Source organism: Ceratotherium simum, chromosome 16 (genome assembly GCF_057802395.1).
Source record: "Ceratotherium simum simum isolate JZ-2026a chromosome 16, ASM5780239v1, whole genome shotgun sequence".
In the NCBI taxonomy this organism is placed as follows: domain Eukaryota; kingdom Metazoa; phylum Chordata; class Mammalia; order Perissodactyla; family Rhinocerotidae; genus Ceratotherium; species Ceratotherium simum.
In genome coordinates this window covers 27504614-27516853 of record NC_141915.1, presented here as the reverse complement: position 1 = coordinate 27516853, position 12240 = coordinate 27504614, and the positions used below count along the sequence as shown (strand labels likewise).

Sequence of the window (12240 nt, the reverse complement as noted above, 5' to 3'; positions counted from 1 at the left end):
TTTGGAGGGACACAAGCATTTAGACCATAGCAGTGATAAAAAATGTTATTTTATGATCTTATTAAGTTTATTTCTGAAAATAGAGAAGGGTAAGTTTCTGAGGAAATAAACCATCTTATAAAAAATTAGTTTCTGTTCTCTAGAGAATTTGGGGTGATTTCTTGGTGCTTGCCTACATTATAAGAACTGGTCCACATTGCAAAGAACTCTGCAAAGAACAAGTGGTTAAAACAGTTCAACTTAAATCATAGTAATCTCTACTCCTGGCTTTTGTCTTTTTCATTTATTTCAGCTCTTATGTTTATTAACTTTTACTTTCTTTGTGTTTACTCTTTTCTAGCTTTTTAAAAGAATGCTTAATTTAATTAGTTTCAAATTTTTTAAATAAATACATTTCAAGCTATAAGTATATTTCTAAGTATTGTCTTTACTGCATCCCACATGTTTTGAGTTGTGGGTGCTTTTCTTATCATTCATATCTAAAGATTTCATGAATTCTTCTGTGTTTTCTCTCTAAACCATGTTTTTTTTTATTTTTAAAATTTTTCCCAGCTTTGTTGAGATATAATTGACATATAACCCATATGTTCCTTAAGAATATAATCTTTAGTGTTGGGCTTGTATGTTTGTGTTTTTTTCCCCACTAACTTTGTGTTATTGACTTTTAATCTAAAGTTGCATTGTTGTTAGAATATGTGGTTAATCTGATAAAGATTCTTTGAAATTTGTTGAAAGTCCTTTTGTAATCTAGCACATGGTTATTTTTGTGAATGTTCCGTTTGTGCCTGTATATTTTCTACTTATTGACTACCTGAGTCTCTGTTTAAATATTTACTTGATTCATTTCAGTAATGATGATCAAATTTTCAAACAGCTTAGCTGCCTATCTTAAAATGATTTTAAAGAATCTTCATTTAAAGAATGTTTAGTTGGGGATATTAAGGAACTTCACCTTAGGTTTAAAGGGACAACTTAAAATTTATTAACTTTGACAGAAGTCATTTTTTTTCTGCTTTGAGATCCCCAGGATAGCAATAATTGAAGTAGTAAGCAGCAGCAATAATGTTAATAGTAATAGTAACAGCAGCAGCAGCCGCCGCTAACATTTATGGAGCTCTTGCTATGTGCCAGGCATCATTCAAAGCTATCTAAATTGGTTAATGAATTTAACCCAATAACAACTCTGTGACATATTGTTTTTCTCATTTTATAGATGAGAACAATAAAACACAGAAAAGTTAATATGCTTGCCATAGTCATATTGTTTTCACATTGTCTTTCAACAAACTAAAGTAAGTTTGTTCAGTTGGATGCAAAAAATTCATTTTTTTCTTTCCCTTTTTCAGTTATTAGAAAAATTAAAAGAACGTTGGCTCTACACTGGATTATGGCACAATCTGGAATTGGTGAAGACAGTCATTGTAGAACCACAGGGAGGAGAAAAAACTGATTTTGATGAATTACTACAGGTGTATTATGATGCAATCAAGTATAAAGGAGAGAAAGGTAATTAGAAATTATTTGATGGTCAATGAAAAAATATTTTTTCCCATAAAGTAAGAAGAAGTTGGTGAGTGTTAGAATTTTGTTTGTGTTACCTTTTTTTTTGGTGAGAAAGATTAGGCCTGAGCTAACATCTGTTGCCAATCCTCCTCTTTTTTGCTGAGGAAGATTGGCCCTGGGCTAACATCTGTGCCCATCTTCCTCTACTTTATATGTGGGACGCCTGCTACAGCATGGCTTGATAAGTGGTGCATTGGTCCGTGCCCAAGATCGGAACCTGTGAACCCCGGGCCGCCAAAGCAGAGTGCACAAACTTAACTACTATGCCACCAGGCCAGCCCCCTGTGTTATCTTTTTAAATGAATTGCATTTAAGAGAAAAATTATATTTTATTATTCTGAGTGAAAGGAAAATAAGTTAAAGAAATTCTTTTATTTGGAGTTGTTCTCCTATGAATATTTTCACTTGGGGATGCCAATTCACTTTAAAAAAAAAAAGCATGCATTCAGGTATTATCCCATAATCTTCCTTACACAACCTAAAATGTTTTGTGAAAGAAGGCAGGTGTAGAGTATGCATAATATCTTCCTTACTAGCCAAACAAGTCCTACATTTTGATGCAACTAATATACTTTGTGCTTATATTATATAAGATAAACTTTCGTTTTCAAAACATAACTGAAAGCTTGTTTCAAAGTTAGAGAATGTCCATAAAAAGTTTGACAGGCAGGGCTAATAGTAACAATTTGTGAACAAAGCAACATCATAAAGATGCTATAACATAATTGTCAATATCCTTATATGATAAGATTATGCACAGAGGGTTCTGTATGTTTTAAATACTTTTCAATTTCATATTGATTCAATATGGTATATAGTACAAATTGGAGTTATTTAAATCATTCTGAGAACTTTACATTCTGGTGGTAAAGGTAATGATTGCAATTTCAATTTTTAAAGATAAAACAGTTGATTCACAATTGCTCAGTTCATGTGCGAGTTGCTACTCTGGTTTTTCTGTGTAAGTTATCTGGGAGGTAGACAGTTTGTAAATTGGTTTGCTACCATATTGCACCTAAATGTAATTTTGTTTTCCTTGTTTATTTAAAGACATTGAACTTTTAAAACTTTATCTAATAGTTTTTTATTTTGATTCTTTTAAATTTGCTACAGTGATAACTTAATAATCAGATCTTTTCAAAATGACAAGAATAAGCAATTCTGGGAATTCTGAGTGTGCTTTTAAAAATGTTTATTTTCTGTTGCTTAAGATGGAGCCCTCCTGGTAGCAGTTTGTCGTGGTAAAGTGAGTGAGGGTCTGGATTTCTCAGATGACAATGCTCGTGCTGTCATAACAATAGGAATTCCTTTTCCAAATGTGAAAGATCTACAGGTAGGCCATCAAAGCCTTAAGAAGTTTTATTTGTCACAGAAGTTGTTGATTTTGTGTAAAGTTAATTATACATTTTTCTTGTATCCTCAGACATTTTATTTTAATGCTTTGGTGACTTGGAATGAGTGAGAAAAGTTTAGTAGATATGGTTTTTTTTTTCTTGTAACTTATACTGTCTTTTGCTCAATAAAAGTGATTTTTGAAGTGAAGTCCCGGGTTTGGAGCATCAGTATCACCTGGAAACTTGATAGGAATATACATTTTCAGGCTCCATCTACACCTACTGAATCAGAAACTCTGGAGCTAGAGCCCAGAAATTTGTGTTTTATCAAGCTTTAGCCACAGACTCAGAGGGGTCCCCCAGGGAATTCTAGGACCCTTTCTCTATCTAGCTCCCTTCTCTCCAATGCCATGCCCTGCCCTGCAGATTTCAGTGATTTTAGCTGCTCCAAATTCTGATCTCTCCCACCTCAGCTCAGCAGGACCACTGTACTCTGCTTGTACTTCAGTGCTCTGTGCTATTGTCAGGAAATTATACCCAGGAAGAGAGCTAAGAATCATGGAGTTCATCTAATGGAGTTCCCTTGTCTCCGAGATTATAGTCTTATGCTGCCTGGCGTCTACTCCTTGAAAGCAGTTGCTTATCTATTTTGTCTAGTTTTACAGTTACTTACAGTGGGAGGGATATTCCCAAAACAGTTATTTTGTCTTGGCCAGAAACAGGAGTTTTGCTTCATTATCACTGATTGTTTGCTAAACATTGTATTTGAAAAGTTATTTGTAGCAATAATTTGAAGCCTAAGGTGATGTTATCTTCCATCAGGGAGGATTTTTTTTTACTTCCTACAGGCATTTGAAGGTACTAGCAATCTGAGACCAAGACTTTAGGTTTTTTGACCACTTAGCTGACTCCACTGAGTATAATTCATATCCCTCCTCCCAGGGCACAACCTCTTAGGGTCTCATACCAAAGCAAGAATTCTTTCCCTAGGCAATTATCTTCTTTATTGTTAATACTTTACTAGACACTGTGAATTATATAATATTAACAGCAATAAACAGTATTTTTCTGGTTAGCCTCTACTCTTTCCTAACTTCTGGACTTCTTCAAAATTTTTGCAAGTTCTCGGGAGGTATCTAATCCATTCAGCCTACACTAACTTTAGTGTCTTCCACTACCTTTCTCCAGCCACCAATGCTACCATTGAGAGTGCTGATGATTATGCCCAGGGCTCCTATTCTAAAATGGCTAATGCTGCCTCAGACTACTGCTACTGATGAAACAGTTGATATCTACTCAAGAAAACTGTGTGTTCACCATTAATAGCATTAATGCTGCATTCCACTGAAGCTGAGTGCTGCTGACGGCAGTGCTATTGGCAGTGGTACTATTTCTTTTTGATATCTTACCGTTTTATCTTGGCCCTGTATTATTGCACTAATACTGCTTTGTTAAAGTGGAGAGAATCCCTTTCTTCCTCTTTCTACCACTTGTTCTTCCAATGTCTTAAATATAAATTTTTTTCCCCTAAAACTTGCTCTTTCAATTTTTGCTTATATGTTCTCTTTCTTGAACCTATAAATGAGTCCTTGAGAGCTGGAAAAGAAGATAACTTTATGGCTAATACAGGTTGTACTAAATATCACACTCACAAAGTAACAAGGCCTAGAAGAATTCACATCAAACTCATAATAGTGATTATGTCTGAGAAGAGAGAAGAATGATATTGGGGGTAGTTATCAAAAGGGACTTTAGCTTTTTCTATAATGTTTGTTTGTTTTAGTCAAAAACAACCTTCAAGAAAATATGTTGAGAATACAGATGTTTGTTATTCTGTGAAAAATTCTTAAAATTAAATAAAATGTTACTTGCAAAAAAAAAATTACATTTACCTTCTATTTTCTCTACTTTTACTCCCAACAACTGTGATTCTGGGTATTGTTACTGCACCAGTCTTGGGTTCTTAATGCTTTCTTTCCTCAGAATAAGTTCTTCTCAGTCTGTCATACAAAAAAAGCGGGTCACCTGGTGACCTGCTCTGACATTCCTCTGTAATGGTCATGCTTATCATAGTTCTGCTGAATCCCAATGGCTCTAGTTGTATAATACAGCAAAATAACAGAAGCTTCAATGAGGTCTAGGAGGGGCAGAGGAGGGTGATTCTAAGGGAGTTTCCCTAGTGGTTCCCGAAAGGGGCAAGTAGGGTAGACCCAAGACTAGTCCAACCTGTAGGGACAAGGGACAGATAAAGAGCAAAATTCTTTACTGGCAATACCAGATGTAAGGGAAATGTATTTCTTGTTGCCTTATGTCTGGATCAGTTCTTCCTGTGTAAAAAACAATTCTAAAATTCAGTGACTTAAAATGACAATCATTTATTATAGGTTACACATCTATGTTGGGGTAGGAGGTGGCTGGGCTGTAGATGATGTTGGCTGGACTTGGCTGGGCAGCTCTGCTGGTTTCAGCTAGGCTTAGTCACCCTGTTTGGTTTGACCAATGTACATTGGGCTGAACTGGGTCAGCTCTGCTCAACATGTATCTCATCCTTCATGGACCAACAGACTAGCCAAAATATTGCAATGTTATCATCGCAATGGCAGAGGTACAAGAGGGCAGGCTTGATGTGCAAGCACTTTTCACACAGCTACTTACTTATATTGCATCTACTAACCTATTGCCCAAAACATTTACCATGCCCAAGCCCAAAGTCAGGAGCAGTGGAAGTGGGGTGAGTATTTTCCATCTCACTTGGCAAAGTGCTTAGACTCAGAACTCTAAAAAGGAGTCCTGGCATTTTTTTCATAACTAAAGGATATTTGTAAGGCATCCATTCAAAAGACTGATGTTTATAAGCTTTAAGAATGTAAGTATGCAATTTTTATAATAATTAAGAAGACTTTTTATCTTTTTGAAATGACCAGAATATAACAGTCAATACCTGAAATATCTGAATATCTGAAATAAATCAGAATACCAATATGGATGATTTCTAAAAATTCATAAATGGTGAAACAAGTTATTGAAAATATTTATTTGTACACTTCTTTGGGATATAAAAGAAATACAGAAGTTTGAAATTTTGATGAAGTCCACTTTATCTGTTTTGTTGTTGTTGCCTGTGCTTTTGGTATGTCATATTTAGGAAACCATTGCCAAATCCAAGGTCATGCAGATTTGACCCTAATGTTTTCTTTGAGGAGTTTCATGCTTTTAGCTCTTAAATTTAGATATGTGATCCATTTTGAGAAATTTTCGTATGTGATGTAAGATAAGGGTCTAACTTCCTTATATCTAAAATGAGTCTTTTGTAGACATCACATAGTTGGATCATGTTTTTAATTCCTTCTGCCAATCTCTGCCTTTCAATTGGAGAGTTTAACCCATCTACATTTAAAAGTAATTACTGAAAAGGAAAGACTTAGTTCTACCATTTAACTATTTGTTTTTTGCGTGTTTTATGTGCTTTTTGTTCCTCAATTCCTTCATTAGTGCCCTTTTTAGTATTTAGTTGATTTTTTGTTGTGTATTATTTTGATTCTCTTCTTTCCTTTTGTGTATAGTTTTTAGATATTTTCTTAGTATTACCTTGGGGATTACAAGTAACATCTTAATTTCTGTCCCTCCCTTTTTATATTGTTATTGTCTTAAATTACATCTTTATACATTCTGTGCCCATTAACATAATTTATAATTCTTGTTTTATGTATTTGCCTTTTAAATCATATAGGAAAAAAAGAAGAGTTACAAGCTAAAAGTACAATAATACTGGCTTTTATATTTACCTACATAGTTATCTTTACCAGTATCCTTTATTACTCCCTAAAGCACATACTACACTGCCTTCATTATATTATATTTTAGTGTTTATAAATACATTTTATAATCTGTTAGATGGTGTACCTTGCAGATTAGGACAATTTCTTAAACATCTTTGTATCTCTATAATTAAAATATTGCCTTGGAATATAGTGAGTGTTCAATAAATGTTGGTTTAATTAATGATTAAATATAAGCTTATTATTTAAATATATTTATTATATGTAAGTATTGTGTCTAATATAGTAATTAAGTTAAAATTAAAGTAAAACTGAAAGTTAAATATATATTTAATATATGTTACTAAAATAGTATTTGGTTTTGTTGTTTATTTTACTTGACATTGTTATTAAAAAACAACAACAACCACCCTCCATTCCTAGACACTTTAATTAGGCATGATAGTGATAGTAATCATTATTAGATCATGAATAGGACAGCAGTAAGCATTAATATGGCTTATAATGAAGCAATACGGTATATTGTTACAATCATAAATCATTAATGGAGTTATAGAAGGGAATGCTTAATCCCAATAGCATATTACACTCTAATACATAGTAGAACCTAATAAATGGAGGAGGTATCTTATATTGATTATACTTGCTGTCACTCTTGATGTTAGTTTTCTCTTGCTGTGTTACAAATTACCACAAACAGTGTCACTTAAAACAACACACATTTCTTGTGTCACAGTTTCCATGAGTCAGGAGTCTGGGCATGCCTTATCTGGGTCCTCTGCTCAGGGTTCCCCAAGGCTGCAATCAAGGTGCTGGCTGGGCTGCATTCTCATCTGGATCTTGGGGTCTTCTTCCAAGCTCATTCAAGATGTTGCTGAATTCAGTTCCTTATCATTGTAGGACTGATCCAGCCAGGGGCTACTCTCATATCCTAGAGGCTACTCAGAGTTCCTTGCCATGTGGCCTTCTCACAGGCCATCTCACAGCATGGCAGCTTACTTCTTCAAGGCCAACAGCATACTCTCTAGCTCCAGTCTGCTCAGGTGGAGTCATATAACTTAACATAATGACAGGAGTAACTTCTCCAAACCTTTTGCCTTATAATATAACCTAATCAAAGGAGAGTCTATCCTGTCACCCTTGCCGTATTCTGTTGGCTAGAAGCAAGTCACAGGTTCTGCTCACACTCAAGGTGAGAGGATTATACAAGACAGGACTCTTTGGAAGTCATCTTAGGGTACCTCTGCCATATTCTTGTTTTTTGTAAAATGAGATGGTGAACTAAATAATTTCCATAAATGACTCTTCCAAAACTAAAACAATACTTCAAATTACTGGGACATAAATTAGGACTTTATAATTTCCTTTCACGTTAATACTCAGTCTATCATACAGGAATAAGTAGAAGTTATTTATAAAAGAAAACCTTAAATAGTCTATCTTATGGAAATGAAACAGTCTATTTCTGCATTATTTTCACTATTGTTTCAATTCATATTTTAAAAGGTTAAGATTGGTGTCTGAGTTACAAAAAGAGGGCAATGACATTAATTTTATGATTTTAAATTTTAAAATTTTTTCTTAAATTTGAGACAGATTATGGAAGTAAAAATTAAAATACAGTTTAAAATACTAACTTAAGACTCTTGTAGTCTCAATTGCAGAGGTTGGCTTTTAGAGAAGCAGGAAAATGTATATTAGAGCCAAAAATATGACTTCTTTGGCTGTGACCAGGATTTCCTCTTCCCACCTTGGGGACTAGAAAATAGAGGTAGGAAAAGTTCATTTTGGAGCCAAGTGTGACTTGTTTAGTTCAAGTCATAATTTATTGCACATACCTCAGGGACTTGAAAATAAAGAAACCCACTATGAAATGTTGATAATGGGCCACTCTGAAGGGCAAGCATTAAGCTAAGTTTCCTGGTGAGAATTTTTTTCACTTCCACCTTTCTCAGATGCTTCTGATCATTCTATAAGGACATAGTTAATCGTGTAATAGTTAAAAAGAAATCTTTCTTTGCACTAAACCAAAGTATTTGAGGGGCAGGAGAGTGAACCAAGGCCTTTATGTGATTAGATGTTGGTAGAAAAGTATAACTAAAAGAAAAGTTGTTTTCTTTTAATGCAATTAAGTCATAGTATAGCAAGGCTGCCCTTCTAAGGGATCTCAAAAGCAAATCCTTTGGCCAATTAATATGATCTAGAAACTACAAAAGCCTTCAACTTTATGATTCAGGCATCCACATCTCAAATTGGTGGCTTGGTCATAATTTGTGAACCATTATAAGGTACAGTATTTAGATTTTAAAATTGCATTTTATTTGTGTTCCTTAGCATACTTTAGTAGTATATAGAAATATTCTCCGTTCATGGGTATTGTGCCTTTACTCCTCTGAGGAAAAATTCATAAAACCATGGCATGTGGCTAAAAATTTTTATACTTTAAAAATGTTCAAGTGGTATGTTAGATTTTTATAATTGGTTTAATAGAATCTGAATACTCAATGTCAGAAGTGCTCTCTGTGATTAAAATAATTTATTAAAATAATAAATTTGATATTTGTTTATTATTTTTCTTTAGTAATGTAGTATGTTGAGTTACCAAAATAGACTTTATTTGAAAAGTATTTAAAATTCAGATGGTAATCTGATCAGTTATTTTAGTATTGGCATACAATAACCATTATGAATTCCTTTTTTTATTTAGGAAACTTCTCTTAGCTTTGAAGGTACTGAACTATTTGCGTATATTATTTTAATCAATTTTTAAAAATTACATTTATGATTGAAAAACACAAGATCTATTTTAGTTTTGTTAAATTAGTTATTGACTTTATAACAAACACATTTAAATTTATAGGCTTCCATGCATTCTTGGCATTTTATAAACCTCAGAAAAAGGCTGTTATCCTTTGCTTGCCCCAAAGGATAACAGCATTAATAAAATACAGTGTACATTAAACCACATTAAACCAGTGCTTTCAAGTGTCAAAATATTATTAGATGATGGCAGTATTAGAATTCTTAAATCTGACATTTCTTTTTAAGGAGAATGATGTTGTTCCTTCATTATTCTTGTTGCTTTGACAGCAGTGTGAATATTTATGAATAGATGAATGAAGGCAGCAATGCAAGGGGCTGCATTATATCAAGACAAACTTGATTTTGGACACAAAAACCTTTCTTAATTTTGAGTAGATTCATGTATTCTTTTTGTATCACTTTCATAGTTGTGTTAATGATCTTGAGTGTTTTAGCATTCATTTAACAAACTTTTATTAAGATCCTAATTTGTACTAAATAGAGTAAGTACAAAAGTGAACAAGATGCGATTTCTACATTAATGATGTCTATAATTTAGTAAAGGACACAAATGTGTCACAGGATGTTTTGGTGGGATAGGATCTGGGTGTTGGGATGCTTAGGGAAAGGGAAGTTGAGCAACATCTTTCACCTACCATCCAGATATCCGTTTACTTTCACTGATTTGCCTGAAATAAATGGAGGAGCCAGAGAGATGAGATTTGAATCTTTCCTACATTGAGATTCAAAAATGCTTGTATTTGGTAAAGTGGAATGGCCTCATCAAAGGCCAGCTTACAAGACTATTCACCTTATTAAGATTATTCGGAATAATGAAACAACCATTTTTTGAATATCTAGCTAGAGTACCAAATACTTTAATGGACTTCAGAGACGCAGTGGTACATTACACAGATTATAGCCGCTTGTCTTATGGAACTTACAGTCTAGCAAGGAATATTGACATTAAAGTAATAAAAAAAGAATTAATTACAGTTTGTGATGAAGGCTGTAAGAAGAAGTCACAGAAACTATGAGAATGTATAACAGCATCCTGACCTAGTCTTGTAGGGTAAAAAAGGACTTCCTGGAGAAGTGATAGTTAAGCTGATACAAGAAAGAAAGCTAGGAGTTATGTAGGTGAACAGAATGGATAAGAATATTCTCAGCAGAGAGAACAGCATATGCTAAGGCCCTAAGGTGTGAAAGAGGATAGCAGTTCTAGGAATTGAAAGAAGCTGAGGTAGAGAGTGAGTTGGGGAGAATGGCATGTGAATAAAGGCTAGGAGAGGTATTGAGGAGCCGAAACACTTAGGGCTCTGTATTCCATTTTAAGGATTTGAGACTTTATTCCAAGCTATGGGAAACCAGATCCAATAATTGAGCCTGAGGTCAGAGTATAGTGGAGTTCTGGTTATAGTGTGTCGTGTGATACAGAAACCCACCTGGATCTAGCCCCGATAATAGCGTGTGGTTACCCAGGGGAAATGGCTGTGTATATAAAGGGCTATAATGTTAAACTCTGACATTTAGGAGTCCAGCAACTTGCTGTTGGAACTGTTGGAAACACTTAGGCCAAATCACAGATATGGAAGAAAAACCTTGTTACCTCTGAAGGTCTAGAATGTGTTTATCCTCAATTACTTAAACCTTTTTTTACTCCTCAGAACACTTTTTCTTTTTTAAAGATAGTTTGGCCAAAAGTATTATTAAGTTGGTTCTATCTTGAAATCCCAAAATTAAAATTTAGTTTAAATCTAAGTATGCCATCTAGGTTGACAATTTGTAATTTGCCTTGGACAGTGAAAAATGAGATAACCAAACCCTTTGTTCCCATCCCTCCTGAAAACAAACATAAAAACACAAAATAAATGGGTGAATTGCTGAGGTATTTTTAATTTTAAATTTTTAAAAAAATTTTCCTGTATTTGTTATAAGAATGTTGTGGCATCAGGGGAGGAAACACTTAAAATAAAAAAATTTTAAACAGATTTTGTTGATAGCCTTTTTGTTTCTTTTACTCCCAATACTCATGTCATTGTATTTCCTTAAGAAAAAAGCCAAGCCTGAATATAGCTACAAGTTATCTTTGAATAGTTAATAAAACAAATAAAAAGTTTTGTTTTTTGAAAATTTCTGAAGGTGTTTTCTTGTGTTCATCTTGTTTTTGGCAAGAACAAGAACTTTGTTGACATATGTCTTTTACTTTTCTCTCGTGGTAGGTTGAAGGCTTTAAAAGTGAAATTATCAACCTGGGAACTTGTAAGGTTGATTGACACTTTACTTCTGTTGGCACAGAGCATAATCAGCAGCACTACCTCAAGGGAAGAGGTAGAGTTGTTTTTTAACTTCTCTGAAAATAACTTTAACTTTTTTTATTCAGAGTAGAATTTTGGTTGTAGTGGATTTTAGTCTATTTACTTAGTCAGATCCCCTTAAAGCCTGTAGGGTGCAGATATGTAGGTGGGCTTCAGGTGAGTGTGTCACCATTTTTTTCCAACTATAAAGCTTAAAGGTCTCAAATAACATAAGCTGTAGTAGGCATCTCTGTTCAGTATTTTCAACATCAATCTTTCCTCTTTTTCCCTGAGATTAAAGATTTCATACCTTGGGAATGAGTTCAGTTTATGCTTTCTAACTGTGGGACAAATAGCCCCAGTGTGCCAGGGAGTATAATAAGCTACACAGTAACTCACAGTGTATTTTCCTATTGCATCAAAATTACCAGATTTGTTGCTTAAGATTACTTTATAGCAGGGTTT

The 12240-nt window shown here is 34.0% G+C and overlaps 1 protein-coding gene across 1 annotated transcript in view; it reads left to right on the top strand.

The window, feature by feature from the left end:
• BRIP1 (BRCA1 interacting DNA helicase 1) overlaps positions 1-12240 on the top strand; it is a 174384-nt gene that overhangs the window by 124277 nt on the left and 37867 nt on the right. The window contains 2 exon segments of the mRNA XM_004434896.3: positions 1347-1506; positions 2775-2896. Of these exon segments, the coding sequence (XP_004434953.1) occupies positions 1347-1506; positions 2775-2896 (282 nt within the window).